The 19,266-nt window shown below is 36.7% G+C and overlaps 1 protein-coding gene across 1 annotated transcript in view; it reads left to right on the top strand.

Annotated features, from left to right (window-relative positions):
- HLCS (holocarboxylase synthetase) overlaps positions 1 to 19,266 on the top strand; it is a 122,280-nt gene that overhangs the window by 88,211 nt on the left and 14,803 nt on the right. Inside the window, exon 6 of the mRNA XM_026853953.1 lies at positions 19,196 to 19,263. Within this exon, the coding sequence (XP_026709754.1) occupies positions 19,196 to 19,263 (68 nt within the window). The remainder of the gene's footprint in view (positions 1 to 19,195; positions 19,264 to 19,266) is intronic.

The following is a 19,266-nucleotide window of genomic DNA, read 5'->3' on the forward strand; positions in this document are numbered from 1 at the left end:
AGAAAAGATTATAGTGAAAATTTAAACTCAACAGGACGTGAAGCAACTAATAAGTGAAAGTCAGCAGGTTAACTGTGTATTTTTGTTGTTTAACAGTGATAGGATTTTAAGAGAATTAATACCAAGGACATGTATTGCTCTATGGGAAGAATGTACTGAAAGTATGGAATTATTATTTAATACATATTTTGGAGTTTAAAGTGTGTGATTCTTTTTTTATTTTTATATTTGGAAATAATCATACATAGGGGTATGTGCATACAAACACAATGGGACCATTTTTTTTTTTTGCTTCTGCTAAGAAAACTCTTTAATTTGAAGGTATAAATGGTGACCGTTTACAGTAATGTTCAGGATGAAAAATAGTTATCTTACAAAAGCGTAGTTGGCTGACAGCTACTTTCTACCTGCGTAAGAAAAGTTTCAGTGTTTGCGTTGTTTGATTACTTTCCTAGATTAACTTCTGAGATTAATTCATATATGGTGTACCGTACTATGTGTAAAAACACAGCAGTGTTATGTGCAGGTGAAATAAAAAGGACTGTTAAGCTTGTAGGAGCTTTTTATTTTGTTTTTAACTTAAAGATTGATAGTTTTAGGACAGCTGCCTGCATTAGTGCTCATCCAACTACTTTATGCATAGTTTAAATTAAAAAAACCTTTTAATACATTTCCAGTGCAGATAGTTGTATATGTACTAGTGTATGTCTTAACTGTATCAGAAATAACTTTTTAAAAAATTGGTTACATTCAGAATGAAATGATATTATAATAAGAACAAAAGAGTCTTTGACAAAAAAAAAAAAAAAAAAGACAGGTGACTGCCACAAGCCCATTTTATAAGATCTTTGCTTTGGTGGGAAAAACCTGGCCCAAAGAGGCTTCTGAAGATGTGTAGATGAACTAGAGTTTAGTGTATGTGCCATTTTTGTAGGTTTTTTCCTATCTAATTTGCATCTGTTGAAAATAGGACTTTTAATGTTGCTAAAAGCAAGAATGACTTCTATAAAAAATTATTATATAAATGTAAATAAATGCAACCTCTTGTTTTTAAGTTTCTACGTAGGGTTGAATCCATAGCATTCAAAGAGTACGGATTTTCCTTTTTACTTTTTAATGATTTGTAAAATCAAGTCAATTAGAAGCGTGCCGGGACACGTTTTTCAGTATTTCTTTTTCAGCAATGTTTGTAGGTGCCTGTGCTCTTAAAATTTAAACAAATAACTGTCTATCTGCCATCAGTACTGAAGCACTGTCCAATTACAAAAGGTGGCGGGCCATTAAGACTCTTGCATTAACATAATGCTGTAAGATGGCAAAAAGAGGCCATCCATTTTCACAGAGGAAAAACATGTCGGAAGTCTTACTGTATGTTTATCATGATGCATACGTTGTTCTGATGGCTTTGTGCAGCTCAGAAGAGTACCGTGTATGTGCTAGGTAAGGATTTGCGACAATGTCTGCTGTCTTCCTGAGAAGTATGAATGGTGAGCTCTTTGTGAATCCAGTCAGCATGTTATTTGTAGGATGACAGTTACCTTCTGGGGTTTGTTTTTCCTTTCCATTTTGTCTAATGGTATGTTTTTATAAGTTCAAATTCTGAAAAACAAGGATGGGAAGGTGTAAGTGGAACTGAAAACAGTAATTTCACTGCTGAACTAAGAAACCTTCTAAGTCTTTACATTTAAGTTCTACATTTAACCTGATTGCATCTACATGAGTCTTACAATAATTATGTGCATTTTGTTTGCTCTCCTTTTGTAACTGTTATTGTAAACTAGGACAGTTAGATTAGGGTAGTAATTCTTGATGGAAGACTGGATATCAGATGTCAAGCCTATGAACTGAAGCCTAGATTCAATGGAAAGTGGTAAGATAAAGAGCATATCAATCCCTGAGGCAGTATAGTTTCCTTAACCATGGTAAATGTTGTATGGTTTAACCAGTCCACCAAAAAAAGAAAAGGAGAAGGGAAAAAAGCATTTTCAACCTACATCTTATGAGCCTAAATGTACATGTATTTTGAGTATTCAGATTGGACATGGTGTTGAGGTTTTGACCACTTTTTCCTCTCAAGGTCATGGGAAGTCTCTTCTAGCCTTGAAGTCTTTCAGAAAAAAAATTAATCCTTGTCAGTGTTGTTGCCCATCATCTTATTCTTGTTCTATCTTCTCATCTTACTCTTAAACTGTAGTCTCTTTGAGACAAATTTTACTGTAGAATAAGTTGCATAATAAGGCCTCCTTCATAACTGAGAGAGGGTAATTACTTTCTGCCTGAACTTCTCTTGCAGTTTTCAGTTGGAAAATGTTTTCCAAATTCCTTGCTGTGAAGAGCAAGGTAACACTGTGTTTTGCTGACAAACTGCTGCTGTAGTTTGTTGCTGAGGTGATTTCATATAATGAGTAGAAGTATGATGTTTCCCACTGAGCTTTGTTTCCTAGTTTCTGAATTCCAGTGTTTTCATGTTTTTAAATACACACCAAAAATGTATCTTTAAGGTGCTGGATGTGCAAGTTTCACAATTTATTCTCTTAAATAGAGTGAGATGCCTACATTTCTAAAATGAAGGAGGGTATTCCTTAAGCAGAAGTGGAGCCAGGCAAGCATTCGGGATGCAACATCCAGTGATGACTTCAGAGGATATTTGTGCTATATTATGCCCAAGATTCACAGATAATTAAAACTTCAAGACCCAGCAATATCTTACAGCTCTGCACAGAGATGAACCTCTGTTCAATTGTGTGTGTTATTATTTCACAGACTGGAGTGAGATTTAAGCATTTTTTGCAGTAGACGTACATGTTTTTTGCATTAATATATTGGGACTGAGTTGTATGTCTTGGAATGCACTTGAAATATCTAGGGTGGTTGCAGATGTACTTGCTCTCATTTGCGTCATTACAAACAGAAGTCAAAATAATACTTTCGAACTTGATTTGATAAGTATCAAATGCATATTTAAAAAAGGAAAAAGTGTCATGGAAATTCACTGATTTGATTTTTCAGCTTGAAGAAAATAATTGAACATTAGATTAGCTACCAAAGAACCATATGCATTTAAAGGTGGGAAGGCATGACAGAGTCAGTAATTTCTTTTGAGCTTTCATATTTTTTAATGTATAGTTTTGCTTAAGCTGTTTTGCTGTAGTCAATCTTGGATATCTACTGCATGGATATGAGATCTCAATGTTGTATAGACCCCACCTCCCGTAGTCCGAGGGCCTTCTAATATTGCCTGTGTATCTTGCCTAGGATTAAACATAAGAAGTGCTGTGGTTTTCCACAGCATCTGTTGCATGACTAGTGAAATATTAGTTGGCCTTGACATTCAGTAGGTGGATGGATAATGAAAGTCCAGATGACTACTATACAGAGGCCTAGAACTACACACGGTAATTTGTGAGTGTCCTGAAGCTGTTTCAATGGTGCTTTCCCATGCATAGCAGTAGATGAGTTTATGATTAGAACTGCTGTCAGACATTCATTACACTCTTAAGGCAAAGGTACAGCATATTTGAATGTGTGCAACAATGTCATATTTCTGGCACGATGCCTGTAGATGTGGGAGAATAAGAGGTTTTACATAAAACCTTTTTCTATAGTATTTTTGCAGTCCACTTTGCTTTGTTTCTCTTGACACCCAAGTGCTTTCATCCCCAACCATGGGGTATGTAATAAACATAACAGTTACAGCTCAGTCTTAGACCATCATGCTATAGTGTCTGATTTTTAGAAGTACATGTGACTGATATGTGTCATCCGTGGGATAAGAAATAGTATGCATAGGCATGTGCAATCTCAGTTCAGAGCCTGAACAAAGCACGTCCTTCAAGTTGGTCCAAGTGAGGGACTTGAGGGAACATACAAAGCTCTTCATAACATCACTTATGCAGAATTATAACACAGAGTAGTAGAACAGTAGTGCCTAATGTGTCTAAGTCACTAACCGTATCATTTTTCAGAAATGGTGCTAGTATGCTTTTTGTGCATTTATAGCATCATCTATCTGTGGGTTTTGAAATGCTTTGCCAATAGTTATCATTTAGCTTTCCAAGATCTCTTGAGAACACTGTAGATAAATAGTGGTTAAGTGCATACTAACATGGGGAAGCAGAACCACAAAAAGTGTGATTTTGCTTTGGGTCCTACAAAGGCATACATGAAAAATTGTTTATGGGAAGATCCCATACTCTCAAAGTAGGATTTAATAGCAAGTAGTGACTGTCTAGACAAATCAAATTGATTTTATCTAATAATAGTAGATTGAAACCAAAGTTTTAACCATTCCTTGCATGCAATCTTGAATATTCAAAAGTATTAGAAGAGAGGGGCTTTGATCAAAATTTCCATGTCATTTCCCCCTCCCCCGACTTCAAGTGACATAAAGTTTTTCTCGTCATGTGGACTGATACTGATCTTTTATCCTATTCAGTTTCTTGTTTCTTTTCTGTGATTTAAAAAAAAGAATTTTATATATTTTATTTTATTTGCTTATGTAAATGATGTCTAAACTGAACTCTGCCATGCCAGTGCCATCCTCATATGATAGCCCACTTCACAGCCCTAACTCTGGGGTAGAAGAATGCTCGTTGGGACTGCAGAGCTTTTGTGGCAACAGAAACTTAATCCCAGTTTGTCTGGGAAAGAAGCAGCCATGCGAACAGCTGCATTTCATGAGGCCTCATGGCAAAGTGCCTTGCAGATAATGTTTTCAACTGAGTTGCAAGACAACCAAAACCATCAAAATATAGTCCAGAGATGTTAGTCAGCCATGCAAATAACTTTGCGTTCATACAGGAAGGCACATCTGTAATACTGTATTACTTCTTTCAAGTCCTTCAATTTACAGTGAATGCTGTTTAACTGGATTATGAAAAAATTTTCAGTAGAATTTTATTGATGTGCATGTGCACTGGCAACAAAAGGAGGACTAAGGGAGTAATTTTGACTGCAAACATTTTTGTTCAGTTGCTGAAATAAGTTAATTTTTGTGTGTTTATGTATGCCAATAGGATATTATAAGCACTGTTTGGACTTATTCCTCACAGTGTCTCTTCCACCTGGAAAGAACTGCTTAAGTTGTAGTGAGTTTTGCTTAATGGACAGATAAGTAAACTGTTCTTCTGCTGTCACATTTTATATTTTATCATCTCCTTTCTAAAATTCAGTCATCTTTTCTTTGTGGAAGTATCCTAAAAGCTAATGAATACAAGGAAATTGAATTATCGGAAGTCTTCAATAGCAAAAATAAATGTTCATGTCAGAGGAGGGATGGAGTGTGATAAATAGTCAAAGATGTATTTTATATTAACTTCCAAGAAGTTTTTTTGATGGTAGAGTTTTTAAAAAGCATTTAAAATTGATAACTTGACAATGTATTTAGTGATTTTGGAAGCCACACTGCTTATCTGATACCAGAATAGCTAATGTAAGTTTTATCACTTGAAATATATAACTTGAGGAAAGAATTTTTTTACTATTAAAAAGATTTTATAGTAGTTTATAAAAATGAATAGTCATATACATAACTTATTTAAAAATAAAAACACACTAACAGTCAATAAGCAAAGGTAACTTGATAATATGCAGCCATTCAGTTGCTCCATTAGATGCAAAGATTTTGGTTTATTAAAAAACCCCATCTTTTCATCTTTCATTGTTGCTAAACCACTGACAATTTCCAGGTATTGTCCCACTGTAAATATATGATTCGTACTTTCAGTTTGAGAATTACGCTCATTTTGTTGTATTTGGCTTGCGTTGCTGCATGTCTCAGCTTTCAAGATCTGTTGAACAAAAAGCCTCACCAGAGAAATAGGGTCTGCCCTGCCTATTGACAGGTCTATTTGATCATGTGTGCATTTGATTTTGGAATGAATGTCCCATTTTTTGCTGCATGAGAGTATCTGATGTGTAAAAGTACTCTGCCTGAGTTGAGCGCTTAGCATATATCTTGCCTGTTAGTAAACTTCAGGCTCTGCTTACATTCTGATGTATAGCCGTGGAATTAATGTAACACTTCTGCAACTCGATACCCGAAACAGTTTAGTCTCTATACATGGGAAATAAATGCTCCTAGAATTCCAGAAGACCTATGTGTTTATCATCTGAACATGTGCATGATAAGAACCTATGTGCTGGGTGATAGTCAATTCATTTACTGGTCTCAAAAGTCAGTTCTTTCTGTCTCTTCTGCTAATTCTAGTGGGAATTTTGTATGTGAGAGAGAATAATTTCCCTGTGGTGGATGGACTACAAAGATAAAAGATGTGCCACTGCTGTCTGTGCCTTGTATTTTACTTGTCCTTGTCAACCAACAGTGTGTAAACTCCAGCCCCACTTGAATTTCTCCTGTTGAATCATTTGAGCCACCCTAGTGATGGCTCAGAGGCTAAAAGTTATACAAACACAAAATAATGGTTCTTGACCCAGAGCTTACAAACTGTGAATGAAAAAAAGACCTACAGAGACAGGATAACTGTGGGATGTTAGACTGAATGATAGTGAAAAGGGTCTCAAAAGTGAGCACAAGGAGCTTATGTTTGCTGCAATAGAAAAGTTACACCATAAAAGAAAACAAGGGTGATAAGAAGATGAATTGTACAAGTTTATTCTGGATGGATAGGAACATAGTCTTCTGTTATATTAGTCTTGTGTCCATGTTTGAAAAGTCTAAAATTATTTATGGAGTACTTGTTGAAAAAGCCACTTTTTAAAAAAAGCACCTGAAAGGAAAAGTATTTCCTCACCTTATTCTTTCTCAGTTGTATTAAACACTAAATATATTGTGAAGGTGCAGAAGACAGACAGCTGCAAACACTTGACATTTACAACTGCAACTTTATTAATTCTATGAAGAGTTTCTCGTTAAAATTCTGTTAGTGTAGAAAGGGAAAGGTGATCATTTTTTTCTTCCTTTTAGATGCTTAACTCCTTAGTATCAATCACATCTAAGTTAAACACCCTTCTTAAACCTAAGACCCATGTGGAGTGTGCATTACCGAAGATCTTCCAACTCTTAAAGCAGGTTATGACCTGTTGGATCTTATTTTATCCAAAATCCATGGTCATTTACAGAGTCAGGTTGCCTGTTGCATTAGATCTTCTTGGGCTTGGGAAATAAGTTCTGACTTTTCCCAAAATCAAAATGCTTTTCCTAGGATTGCTATATTTACCATTAGCACTCAGAGTGAAAAGTAGTTCCCTAAAGTCACTTTGTCTGGGCCAATATGCTGGTTATGCAGGTGTTTTTTACTTTTTCATGGAATAAAAGAATTTAAGGTGCTTCAGCTAAGGCTCTCGTTTCAACTGTGGCACAAAGACCTATTTAATTGACTTGCTTGTTTCCATTTCTACTGCATTTGTAGTTGTTCCTTTCCTAGTCATGTGTTAGTTTAATCCGCTCCAGGCAAAGTAGATGGCTTCTAAAGGGATGTTGAAGATTACAGTTACTGATTTCCCCTCTTGGAGCTTCAGCATTATCAGATATATGTGTTTGAGAAGATTCCTTGTGTTTTTCTGATTTTACTTAAGCAATTTTCATACTTGTTTTTGTTGCATGTTACTTTAGTGGTTCTGCTGCCTCACTTATTAGGCCAGACTGTTGAGGCTTCATATCTGCCAATGCTTCAGCACAACTCAGTCATTTTCATTAATAATTTGGATGACAGAATTGAGAGTATACTTACCAAAACCTAAACGCTGTAGGGAGGTCCTACGAGGTTGTAGGACGGTAGGGTTCAAACTCTAAACAATTTTGATGAATCAAAGAATGGCCTGAAATAAATAGGAGGCAGGGATAAGTGGGATATAGAGTAATAATCAGATGCAAATCATTAAATGAAGATAGGGTGATTGTATATCAGTTTTCAAGAGGGGTTCTGGAAGTTCGAGTCAGCAATTTAATATAGGTTTTCAAAAAAGCCTTACTGTTGTAACAAAGGAGGTGAGGACCGAGACTGAAATTCATACAAAATTGTTTAAGAATGTGCTACACATAAAATGTACAAAGTAATCCTTCCAGTTCTAGTCAACACTGGGAGAGCTTAACCACTGGAGTTATTGGTCGAGTTTTCAGCACCAGGCTTCAAAAGGTGTGGATTTGCTGGGCACAGTACAAAGCAGAGAAAAGGGAATAGTTCAGGGTCTAGGAAACATGACTCCTTAGATGGCGAGAGTGGGGTATAAAAGAACTATGTTTCTTTCATCAGAAGAAGAAAAGATTGGTGTAAAGAAACCTTTACTCAAGTCAGTGGTTCATTATAGCACCATTAGTATGGTATGGAACAGCACTGAAATGCAGAAATGCAGATGCAGTAATTTTTTCCTTTAAAATTTCTGAAGAAAGGTAGTTTGCTTAAGTAACCTGTTGTTTCTCTGCTGCTCTAAGTTTTTATAAATAGTCTAGAGAAAGTGTTTCCAGATAAAGAAAAGGGAAGGGATAAAGACTTAGACAGCACTTGATGTTCCTTCCAACTCTCTGTGACTGTTGTGTAAAATTGTATCTTAGATTTAGACTGTAGCTGTCAGCATTGACCTGTTGTTCGAGTAGGGTTTCAGCTTGTTTCCATGCAGCTGTGGCTCATTTTGCCATGATTACAAATCTGGGCACTGGGAGATAGCCTTCTGCTGGTGGGGTGGATTTTTACTTTCTACAAATGTGCTAACAACTGATTTTTTTTCTTCCACACTTTTATTCATTTTATTAATTTCTGACTAGCTCTGAGTGGCTTTGCATAGTACCATATGTCTGTCTGTGCTGATGCTTCCCATTTTAGACATTCTTCCCAGTCCATTTTTCTCCTTCTCCAGAGCCAAAGGAATTATTTACTACAGACCACCCTAACCTTGGATGAAACCTTACTGTTTCATTTAAAATAAAATACCACCATGTCTGTCTCACAATTTCAGCTTGCTTAGTGTTAAGTACTGCTAAGAGTCATGGTATCATATAACTAATCCTCCAAGTCTTCCTCCTCCTCTTTGATGCTTGCTTCTATTGCATGGGATCCAAATGGTTCTGCTCATTCACTTACTAGCCCAGAACACCTCTGCTAAGGCTTCACACCTGACTAAGCTTTAGTACAACTCAATTCAAGTGTTGGGATCTACTGAACACCTGTTTTCTAGAAATGTACCAGTAAAGCTGAATGAGAAAGTTTCTTTTCTATGCCTGTATTTGCTTTCACATTACAGCTGAAGAATGCACCAAAAAAATTAGGTGAAGGAGGACCCAGAGGTCTGTCAGGAGTTACAGAAATTATGACAGATTTCAACTATTACTCTGTGGGCATTGATTACATATCTGACGAGCAAAAGCAAGAATGTCACGTCATCAGATGTGTCCACTGAAAGCTGGTAATGGACAACAGGACTTGTGACCAGATCCTGACTGTTGAGATACAGCAGCAGAGTAACTAACGCTGCAGCAGAGATGGAGGAGAGGGAGAAATGACAGGGGGTGAGCCATCTTACAGTTTTCTTTAAGGATTTTCTTACAGAAAATACTGTTTATAGTTATATACAGTTAGAATTTGATGTTGTATTTGTCAGTGTTTGCGAGTAATTAATGAGTTTACTAGGATACTGCAAGAATGCAAGAGCGAAAGGCATGTTTTCTTTGACAACATTTGGTATATTCAGACTTCATCATCCACTGTGTGCAAATGTCAGTGGTCATTGCTCAGAAAAGTGGCAAGATGCCAAGATCCAAGTATAGATTTACCTGGGGACCTATATGGTTTCTTGCCCACTAGCAATTGCTGCTTAAGCAGCAGGCATGATCTAGATACATTATGCTGGATGGCTGTGCAGCCCTTTCCACTTGGATGTCAGCTCTCTCCAGTTCCAGGCTTTACCCATTCATCCACCTCTCATAGTAAGAGGTATTTGTACATATTTTATTGTTTTAAACCGAGCATTCCTTTGAACTTTACAGAAGTAGGAAGTTACTACTTTTCTTGCATTTGAAGAACTTGAAGGATTGAGGCTACGTGGGGACCTCTGGGTTTTCTTTTACCCACCCTGATGAAGAGAATTCACTGTTTCAGGATTTGAATATCAGCTACATTTTGTGTTGAGTCTGTGGTTAGAATCTACATTATGACGACTGTTTCTGGAGTCTACAGAGGATGCTGTGGCCAGCATAAAGTAACTTCCTTATTTTGAAATCCATTCTTAATCACCCATGAAATTAACTATTGGAGTCTGCCTGCAAGTTGGCACAGTCTAATAGTAGGAGGTTTAAAAATATTTAACAACATATTTGGAAACAGAACTTTTCTGTTCTTTATTTATATGTTTTTGGATGTTGGCTCTTGCATGAGAAAAGTGCTGTATGCTTTAATACTGAATTTAGAAATCTTGTGGTTTCTGTTGGCACTGTGAGGAAGCAACTAGTATAAAACTCCAGTACTTGATGAGAGCATTTTTGTGTTTTAATTATTAGACACATGAATACAGAGCCAACCGAGTTCAGCTATTGTGTTTATTTCCCCTTTTTATTCATAATTTTAAACAAGCAATGATTTTTCTGGATTATTATCTCTAACATGATCTGCAACTTGAAATCAGAAAAAAGCTGAAGTACTGTCAGTGTTTTCTTCACACAGGGAACAAATGTTGAAGTGTCATGTTCAGGATTTATAAGCCAGCTCAACGCTTCATTTCAGGTCAGCTCAACAATGAATTAGAAGTGCATATAGGACTTTTATGCCTCGTGAAGTTTCTAGGTAGGATAGCCCATGTTGATACTCAGGCTGGTAGGCCAGACTCCTCATCCAAAAATGCATCCCCTGTGAAGCATCACATGGCTTGACAAAGAGGAACCACAAGATGGATGGCAAATGTAACTCCTTAATGGAACCTGAGGCTTCAGGGGAAACTGAGGCAGTTGAAAGCCCAGTTGTGGTACCATGGGTACATACATTTCAAAATTTAAATAATTCAAAACTTTAGCATTTCCAGATATTTGAAGCAACTTATATGTTTGATTAGGCTGAAAATACCTCAAGGAAGTGTTAAGTGTGTTAAAGGAAAAATGACATTGTTTCAGACAAGTTAATTCCCCCTTCTCTAGGAGAATAATGGCATTTCTGAATCTGAATTTTCTATGAAAAGTCATGTATATGGGAAACATCTGATCAGGTCTAATAATGCCTTTTGAAAAATATTAATATTATAAACTTGCTAAACAAAGTATTTCAAACAATAACTAAAATTTCAGAACTAAATTGCCATTTTCTAAGAATTTCCTTTTAAAATGGCTCTCACTGGAACACCTTTTCTTAAACAAAAAAATACCTTATTTCCCAGGTTTGCATTAAATTTATCCTTTTGCATTAATCACATTATACTTAAGAAATTTCTCGATGCTACACAGCTAGGGTTTTTAATAGAAAAGAAGAAAAAAACCTGACATTTTTGTCTGTGGGAGTTTTGCAATTAAATTCTGGACTTATTGACATAAAAGGAATACAGTGCTTTTGATTGCTTTTGCACAGCAAAAATGTGTTAGTAATGCTTTTTTCAAACATTTCATATTTCACAGTGCTTAATGGAAAAAAAGACATACAAGTAAAATGATTGTGCCTTACCTGCCAGTTTATGAAACCATAGTTGTTTTATAGTAGTTGTAACACCTGGGCAAAATTATGAAGATTTTATTTAATGCCAAGTAATGTGTCAAATTACCATCTTCATGACGATGCTTGTAACATACATTGTACAGTGTACCCCATATCACAGAAGTAAGAATATGAACAAGTATTCAGAACTTACAAGTTATGTGTGTATTTTTAAATTTCATGGTGAGAGACGCATGGAAATTTTAAACTTGAGACTCAGATGCTTTTGGCCAAGGAAAACAGTGGTAACAAAGAAATTTACGTGAAATTTTAGTTACTTGTTTTTCACATTAAAAATATTTTTCAGAAAGAATGTTAAACTGACAGGTCTCCCAAAGGTAAAATCTAATCTACAGACCACAAGAAATGTCAACCAATGTAAAAATATGCTATCTCTTGTTTTCTTGTAGGAAAACTATTGAGTGTATCTTTAGAAAGAGGAGAAAAAATAAAATTATTTTTCAGTTAGCATTGCATTAGGAAGACTTGAAATTTACTACATCCTTAGGTTATTAGCAAGAACATTACCATTATCATAAACCACCAGGGCCTAAATTTGAAGCACAATATATGTTGCAGGCATAAAATAAAAGAAACAAGCAAATCACAGAAGAAAATTCAAAAGCTTTTAGAATAATCTCTTAATTATAAATTACTTCTGTGATTTGAAGTATGATTGGGTTTGATGAAACTACAGTAGTAGAAGAATAAAGGAAAAATTATGGATTTAAGGAAAATAAGTGTAACTGCTAATTTTTTAGGTCTTCTACAGTTGCTTAGCAAGAAATGGATGGGTTTTTGTTGAAAGGCTTTAATTCTTCCCAGTTTGCAATCGAAACCTCTGTGAAGGATCTGAGAGAGCAGCTAGGGCCTGCTCACATAGAATTCTTTTTCATGCTTGCTTTAATTTATGTGATCTGTCCAGTGTCTTTGTTCTATATTAACCCTAACTGTTTGAGTGGCTGCCTGGGAATAACTTCATCACTTATCTGGTGAAACATGGCAACTATTTAACACCATGTATGATTTAAGACAGGAAATTAAGTGCTGTCTTAGTAAATTGCAGAGAAATTTTTGCAAGGAAATGTAATTATCCAGACAAGAAATTGGCCAGAAGAGCAAGTTAAAATCACTGCATATGCAAAAAATTCTTTGTTTCCTATTTTATGAGAGGTGACTTCAAGCAATATTGTATGAATTCAGAGTCACGATAGATTACTTTTGAGATCTAATGCTTGCAATGTCTCACACCATGAGTGAATCCAGTGTTGATTTAAAATAGATTTGCTGCCTTACTGAAATGCTGTTGTTTCTTGCCATACTGTATGGGGTTACTTTAAGGTTTCCCTCTCAGACAGTGACCAAACTTGCACACTCTTATAGAATAGTTTGAGTGGAAGAGACCTTTAAAGATCATCTAGTTCAACCCCCCTGCAATGAGGAGGGATATCTTCAACTAGATCAGGTTGCTCAGAGCCCCGTCCAACCTGGCCTTGAATGTTTCCAGGGATGGGGCTTCTACCACCTCTTTGGTCAACCTGTTCCAGTGCTTTACTACCCTCATTGTAAAAATTTTCTTCCTTGTATCTAGTCTAAATCCACCCTCTTTTAGTTTAAAACCATTATCCCTTGTCCTGTCACTGCATGCCATTGTAAAAAGTCCCTCTCACCTTTCCTGTGGGCCCCTTTTAAGCACTGGAAGGTGCTATAAAGTCTCCCTGGGTCCTTCTCTTCTCCAGGCTGAACAACCCCAACTCAGCCTGCCCTCACAGAGGAGGTGCTCCAGCCCCCTGATCATCTTTGTGGCCTCTTCTGGACCTGCTCCAGCGGGTCCATGCCCTTCTTATGTTGGGAGCCCCAGATCTGGACACAGCGCTGCAGGTGGGGTACTGCCAGTACCCTCGAGTCCTTCTCAGCAGGGCTGTTCTCAATCCCTTCATCCCCCAGCCTGTACTGATACTGAAAATTGCCCTGACCCAGGTGCAGGACCTTGCACTTGGCCTTGTTGAACCTCAGGAGGTTCACATGGGCCCACTTCTCAAGCTTGTGAATCTAATGAAGTGTGATGAAATTACTGTTAAAAGTGACATCACTACAGGCTGCATTGATCTATATGTTTTAAATTTTTTATAGCATCCATACTGTGCTTTACTTTGGACAAGAGTGGTTAGATCTGGGTTTGATCAATATGTTTATAACTTTTTATTCCACTCTGAAGATTCTATTCTTAACATATTATGATAAATATGTTTCACTGCATTCCAGTAACTATTCTATTTCTTAAATCTTGGCACTGGAGTTCATTTTTTAATGAAATCTGTTTCATTTCCATTTGTCCTATGTTAACTTTTCTGTATGCTTCAGGTAGCTTTTTCAAATAGAGAAAGGCCATGAATTGAAAAGATTACTAATTATAAGAAAAAAATGAAATTGTTCAAAACAGTAGAGGTTTTTGCTTTTCAAATTAAAAATTGAAACAACTTAAACTCCTAAACTCTCCTCACATCTCCCTTGGAAACTCCCTCCTTTACTGTAACTTTGTGGTCTTGATGATATTCACAGAGAACCTGATTTACTGAATAAAGAAGTTCTTTAAGTTTTCAGTTTTGGAACATTACCAGTGTGTCTGAACCTAGGTTTCAAATTTTACTGGCATTTTGTTGGCAAACCAATTTTTTGGAGTCCTTTCTTATTTGGGTATGTTTCCTGACACCTTTGGCTGTATGGTACTGTGTTTTAAAATTCTCTTTTTCTTTTTTTAAGAGGAAAAGCCTATAAACATATACAAAGGACTAATTATAAAATATCTGGTATGAAAATAGAGAGACAACAAAATTACCAGCTGAAAAGTGCAGTGAGCAGAAAAAATGAGCATTTAATGGCAGAGTTTTACCCAGCTTGTTCAGCAGGCCTGATTCTCAAAAGCAATTCCACAGGCAAAGCATGCACTATTCTGAGACCATAATATGGTAATTTAAATCAAGCATGAGTACCTGGGTGGTAAGAAAGAGGTGATTTAGTCTTCCCTTCTATCCACTGACCTCTTTTACTGTTGCTTCCCTTTTGCCAACATCAGTGTTCATTTATGGTGAGCCAGATTAGAGCATTGATCCAGCTGAAAAATAACTCACATGCCTTTGCCCTACTTACAGTCTTCCTATATACTGTAGTTTTGCTCTCAAAGACTAACCATCTAGCAAAAGTATATATAAGTTGCTAACTTATGTCATTCATGGTGTTAATAGATTATTCCTTGGTGGAAAAATCATGACTAGTATAGGACAATCTTTTTTTTGGTAGTATTTAGTGAAGTAAGGTACAAGAAACTAGTAGTCCAAGATTTCAGAACTTTTTTAATTTTCCACAAGCCTGGGACAATCCCTTAATGCTTTTTCTCACTCATGTATCTAAGGAGTTCAAATAGAATTTGACACTAAATGGTCCTTTCTGTACTAACATTGCTAAAGGGAAACCCACTATAAAGTGAAAGAAACTGTGAATTTTTGCAATAGAACAGAAGAGTGCTTTCATGTAATGGTGTATTCTGGCACATATTTTGCCTGCTGGATATAGGCAAAGTTATAACAGTGCAGAGCAGTAAGATTCCTATAATTTAAATAAGCCTCGGGAAGATTAACACTTTAGGTGTTCTTCTGCTTGTCCCAAATGTGGGAGTCAGTATTTTGGGACCCTGCATATTGCACCTGGTCATGAATAAAATACTGCATGGAAAGTGGAAGATGGATAAAATTAAATATTTAGACCAGTAAGAGAGTGTGAAAATTACTTTAATCTAGGATCCTACTTGGGATAGGGGATTCCTGTGAACCACCTTTGGGCTAAATTGTTAATCTACTAATTAGTAGCTAATGGCTAGTTTCTGACTGATTTCAACTGAACTTAAAGGACAGCTAGACACAACAGAGATACCAAGTTACTGTACATTTCTTGGAGTCAAAGAATCACTCAGATTGGAAGAGATCCTTCAAGGTTTCTAGTCCAACCTCCTTTTAAGCAGGGTCAACAATGAATTCAGACCAGCTTGCTCAGGGCTTTTTCTAGTCAGGTCTTGAAAAACTCCAAGGATGAAAATGCTCCACAGCCTCTCTGCATACTATTCCAATGCTTAGTTATCTTCAGAGGTGAGTGTTATTCACAAATGTGATGAATGTGCATGCCATTTCCTCCTACAGTCAATGGTAATATAGATACTAAGATATTAAACAGGATATAGGTCTCAGGATAAACCCCTGAGGAACTGCAGTTGTGTCCAGCCTACAGATAGAGTACAAATCATTACTTTTCCGTCCCAGAATCGAGACACTTTTTGCTCATCTGGTAGTACATCCATCTAGACCACAGTGGCCAAAATTGGATTACAGAGGTGCTGTGAAAGACCATCCTGGAGATGGTTGCAACATTTGCCCTTCTCCATTCATCTGGGGCTTCCCTTGTCCCCATGACCATGATGATGTCAGCCACAACAGCCTTGATGTGCCATCAGCCAGCTCTCTCAGCACTATCAGATGCATCCCATCTGCTCTCATGGACTTGTATGAGTCAAGATTTATCAAAAGATCCATGAGATCAAATATTTTCTACTGTTGGTATTTCCTCTTTGCCATGTCTGTGTGTGTAAAGGCCTGGGAGACCTTGGTGAAGACTGGGGCTAAGAGCATTGAGTAACTCAGCTTTAGGTGTGTCTGCTGTGCTTTTGCCTCAGCTGCAAGCCCATGTTTTCTTTGTTTATTCTTATCAGGTAGCAGAAGTTCTTGTTGCCATGTTTCTTGCCAATATCTACTATTATTGAACTTCAGCTTTCCTAATACCATCCTTACTTGTCTGGACAATGTGTCTGCATTTCTCCTTTGTAGCATTTCTCCTTCCTTTCATCTCTTTTGGACATTCTTTTTACAGTCATGAATTCCCTTTTTAGCCTGATATATGTGTTAAGAGCTTGTCCATAAGCATCCCCCACAAGTCAGCTGGATTGCTTGTATCCCACTTTGTTTGCCTCTTAGCAGATATTGGGAGAGGGGAAATTCCCATAGGAATCAGAATCTGTGATCTGCAGATGTCCTCAAGTTTCTCAGAAAATACTTTTTCCACTTACTCCTTCTGATTAAGTGGTCTGTAGGACTCCCGCCATGATGTTGTTCTTGGTGGCTTCTCCCCTGGTCATGGCCCACCAGCTCTCAATCAGTGTACTGCCTGTTTTACAGAAGAGCTCCGTATCTTTGAGCTCCTTCAGGTACTCATGTTCTCATGGAAACAGGCTTCTGGGTAGGGGAGAGCGACCCCGATCAGTGCTGGCAGCAAGGAATCTGCAGCATGGACTAGAGAGTTACCTGTTCTGCTTGGCCAGCACGCCCTCTGGCAGGCCATTGAGCACACAGAGCTTGGAATCACACAAGCATCATGTAGTTGAGGGCTATGAAAAGGAGATGAAGGACAATGGAGGAGAGTTTAGGAAAAATATTAGTAAGCACACTGCTCACTTCTGAATGGGACATAATGGACAGAAACAGTAGATAGAAAGTAGTAAAGCAAGTGTTCAGGGCACCTTTTTGTGCAAAATAATACAAGAAACTGGTCAAAAGGCATGTTCCTTTTCATTTGACTAAAAATGGAAATATTTTTTTTACGTTGCTTTTATAATACTCTGTAAACAAGCTATTTGAGAGTGAGATTTTCAGACAAGGAACTTGAAGTGAAGGGATAAATCTCTTCATAACTTACCCTCTTGTGCCCAGGTATTTTAACATCTGGAATGTAATGCTGCCTGTTGTAATACCTCTGCAATACTGTAACACAGCAGGATGCATTAATGAGAGTTTCAATCTTAAACCCACAACATCAATGAAATTTATAGTTGTCAAGCCATTAACATTATTCAAACATAGTTTTTGTGGTTTCAATTCCCATTTTACGTTCATGTAGGAAGAAAAGTCATTGTGTTGACTAGCCATGAAGACAGAGTCTTTCTTAGACTTGAAATTTCTATAAAACAATTAAGTATTTTTTATTATTCTTGACAGCATTCATAGTATGCACTTCAGGGCAGGGGGAGGGTATTTGTATAAAAAAATTGTGCTAGAATCTCTCTCTTAATATTTCAGCTTGTTTAATATTCTTGAATACCAGAAGTGCCTTGCTCACGTTTTGGAAAATACCACAAAAATGTTCAAAGAAGAAAAGAAAAATTTACATAAATTTCTAGTATCATCTTCTATGGTCATGTAGATGGCATGTGATACTCTTCCTGATGAGTAAATATGTCTTCAGATGTTTCATGTTTCCCTACTCTTGTATCTCAGTGTGGTCTTTTGACTTAATATGTAGAGCAAGTTAGTTAAAGGGCATGAAAAAGAACATAGAATTTCTTGAAGGAAGAAATTTCAGGGGGAAAATGTGGTGAGCACTGTGATTAAGTCACTCTGCAGAAAAATGAAATCATTAAATCTGCAACTGATTAAGTTGAAAGAAAAGAAGGGAAGTCAATATGTAAAAAAGTGCACGTACAGTTACTTTCTGGTAGGGAAAATCCAAGTTGTTTCTCCCAGAAAAAAACTAATAAGCACACACAATTTACAAAGCTCTGAAGTTGGGGGGGGTCAGAGGAAATAATTTTGAACGGTACTTTTTGCTGATTTGGACTGCACTTATCTCCAAGACAAGATTGCTTTTACATGAATGAACAACTTGATATTTGTGCCCATGTTAGAAGCAAATTTGTAGGCTATACATCACTTTCTGGGTTTACCTTGCTGGCAACATCTTGAATATCTGTTTTATCTGTTAAAGAACTCTTCCTGAAAATGTGAAATGGAGGAGGATCATAGAACAGTTCAGATCTGTTTTAAAGTAGCTTGAATGAAGTTCTCAAAGTAGGGTTTTTTCTTCTTTCTTTACACCTAGCATTGACTCATTTGGTGGTGTTAAAGTGCACTTTCTACTTATCCCCAGAGGAAAGTTAGTATTCTTTTAAGTGAAACTATTCTAAAAGCAGAACACAAGCCTAAAATAAGCCAGTGTTCTCTAGAGTTCTCAGAAGGTGTAGATTTATTTACTGTAGTTAAATCATAATTAGTTCTCAGGGGATAGTGTATCTTTTAAACTGCTTTATTGCCACCATATTGGTTTTCTAAATAATCAGAAACTGCTGCTCTTATATTCTATAGTATGAACAAAAATTTGCTGTAAGTAGAAACAAATGTGTAGAATTGCTAGTTGTCACTTACTGAAGATAGTGACACACAAAAAGTAAGCCCTTCAAGAAAATGTGAAGAAATGCAAAACGTATGTTATCAGAAGGCACCTTAAATGAACGATGGCTATAACTTTTTCCAGCGTAATATATATAGTAATGTTTTACATTATCATTTTTCAGTTAATCTTTTTTTAATATTCTAATTCTTTTTAGTCAAGAATAAATGTTAACTGAAAATGGATAAATGGTAGTGCAATGTTAATGTAAAATATTACCTGATATTTAAGCCTAGATTTTCATGAATGTAGCCTAGTGTTCCAGCTGATAAGCATGGGGTTTTTTTTTTCCTAATTGGCAGGTTAATGTTCGAGTTGCCTGAGGAGATGGGTTTAATAGCAATTGCTGTTCGACAAACGCAAGGGAAAGGTG

Source organism: Athene cunicularia, assembly GCF_003259725.1.
Source record: "Athene cunicularia isolate RWA chromosome 1 unlocalized genomic scaffold, athCun1 chr1_part1, whole genome shotgun sequence".
NCBI lineage: Eukaryota > Metazoa > Chordata > Aves > Strigiformes > Strigidae > Athene > Athene cunicularia.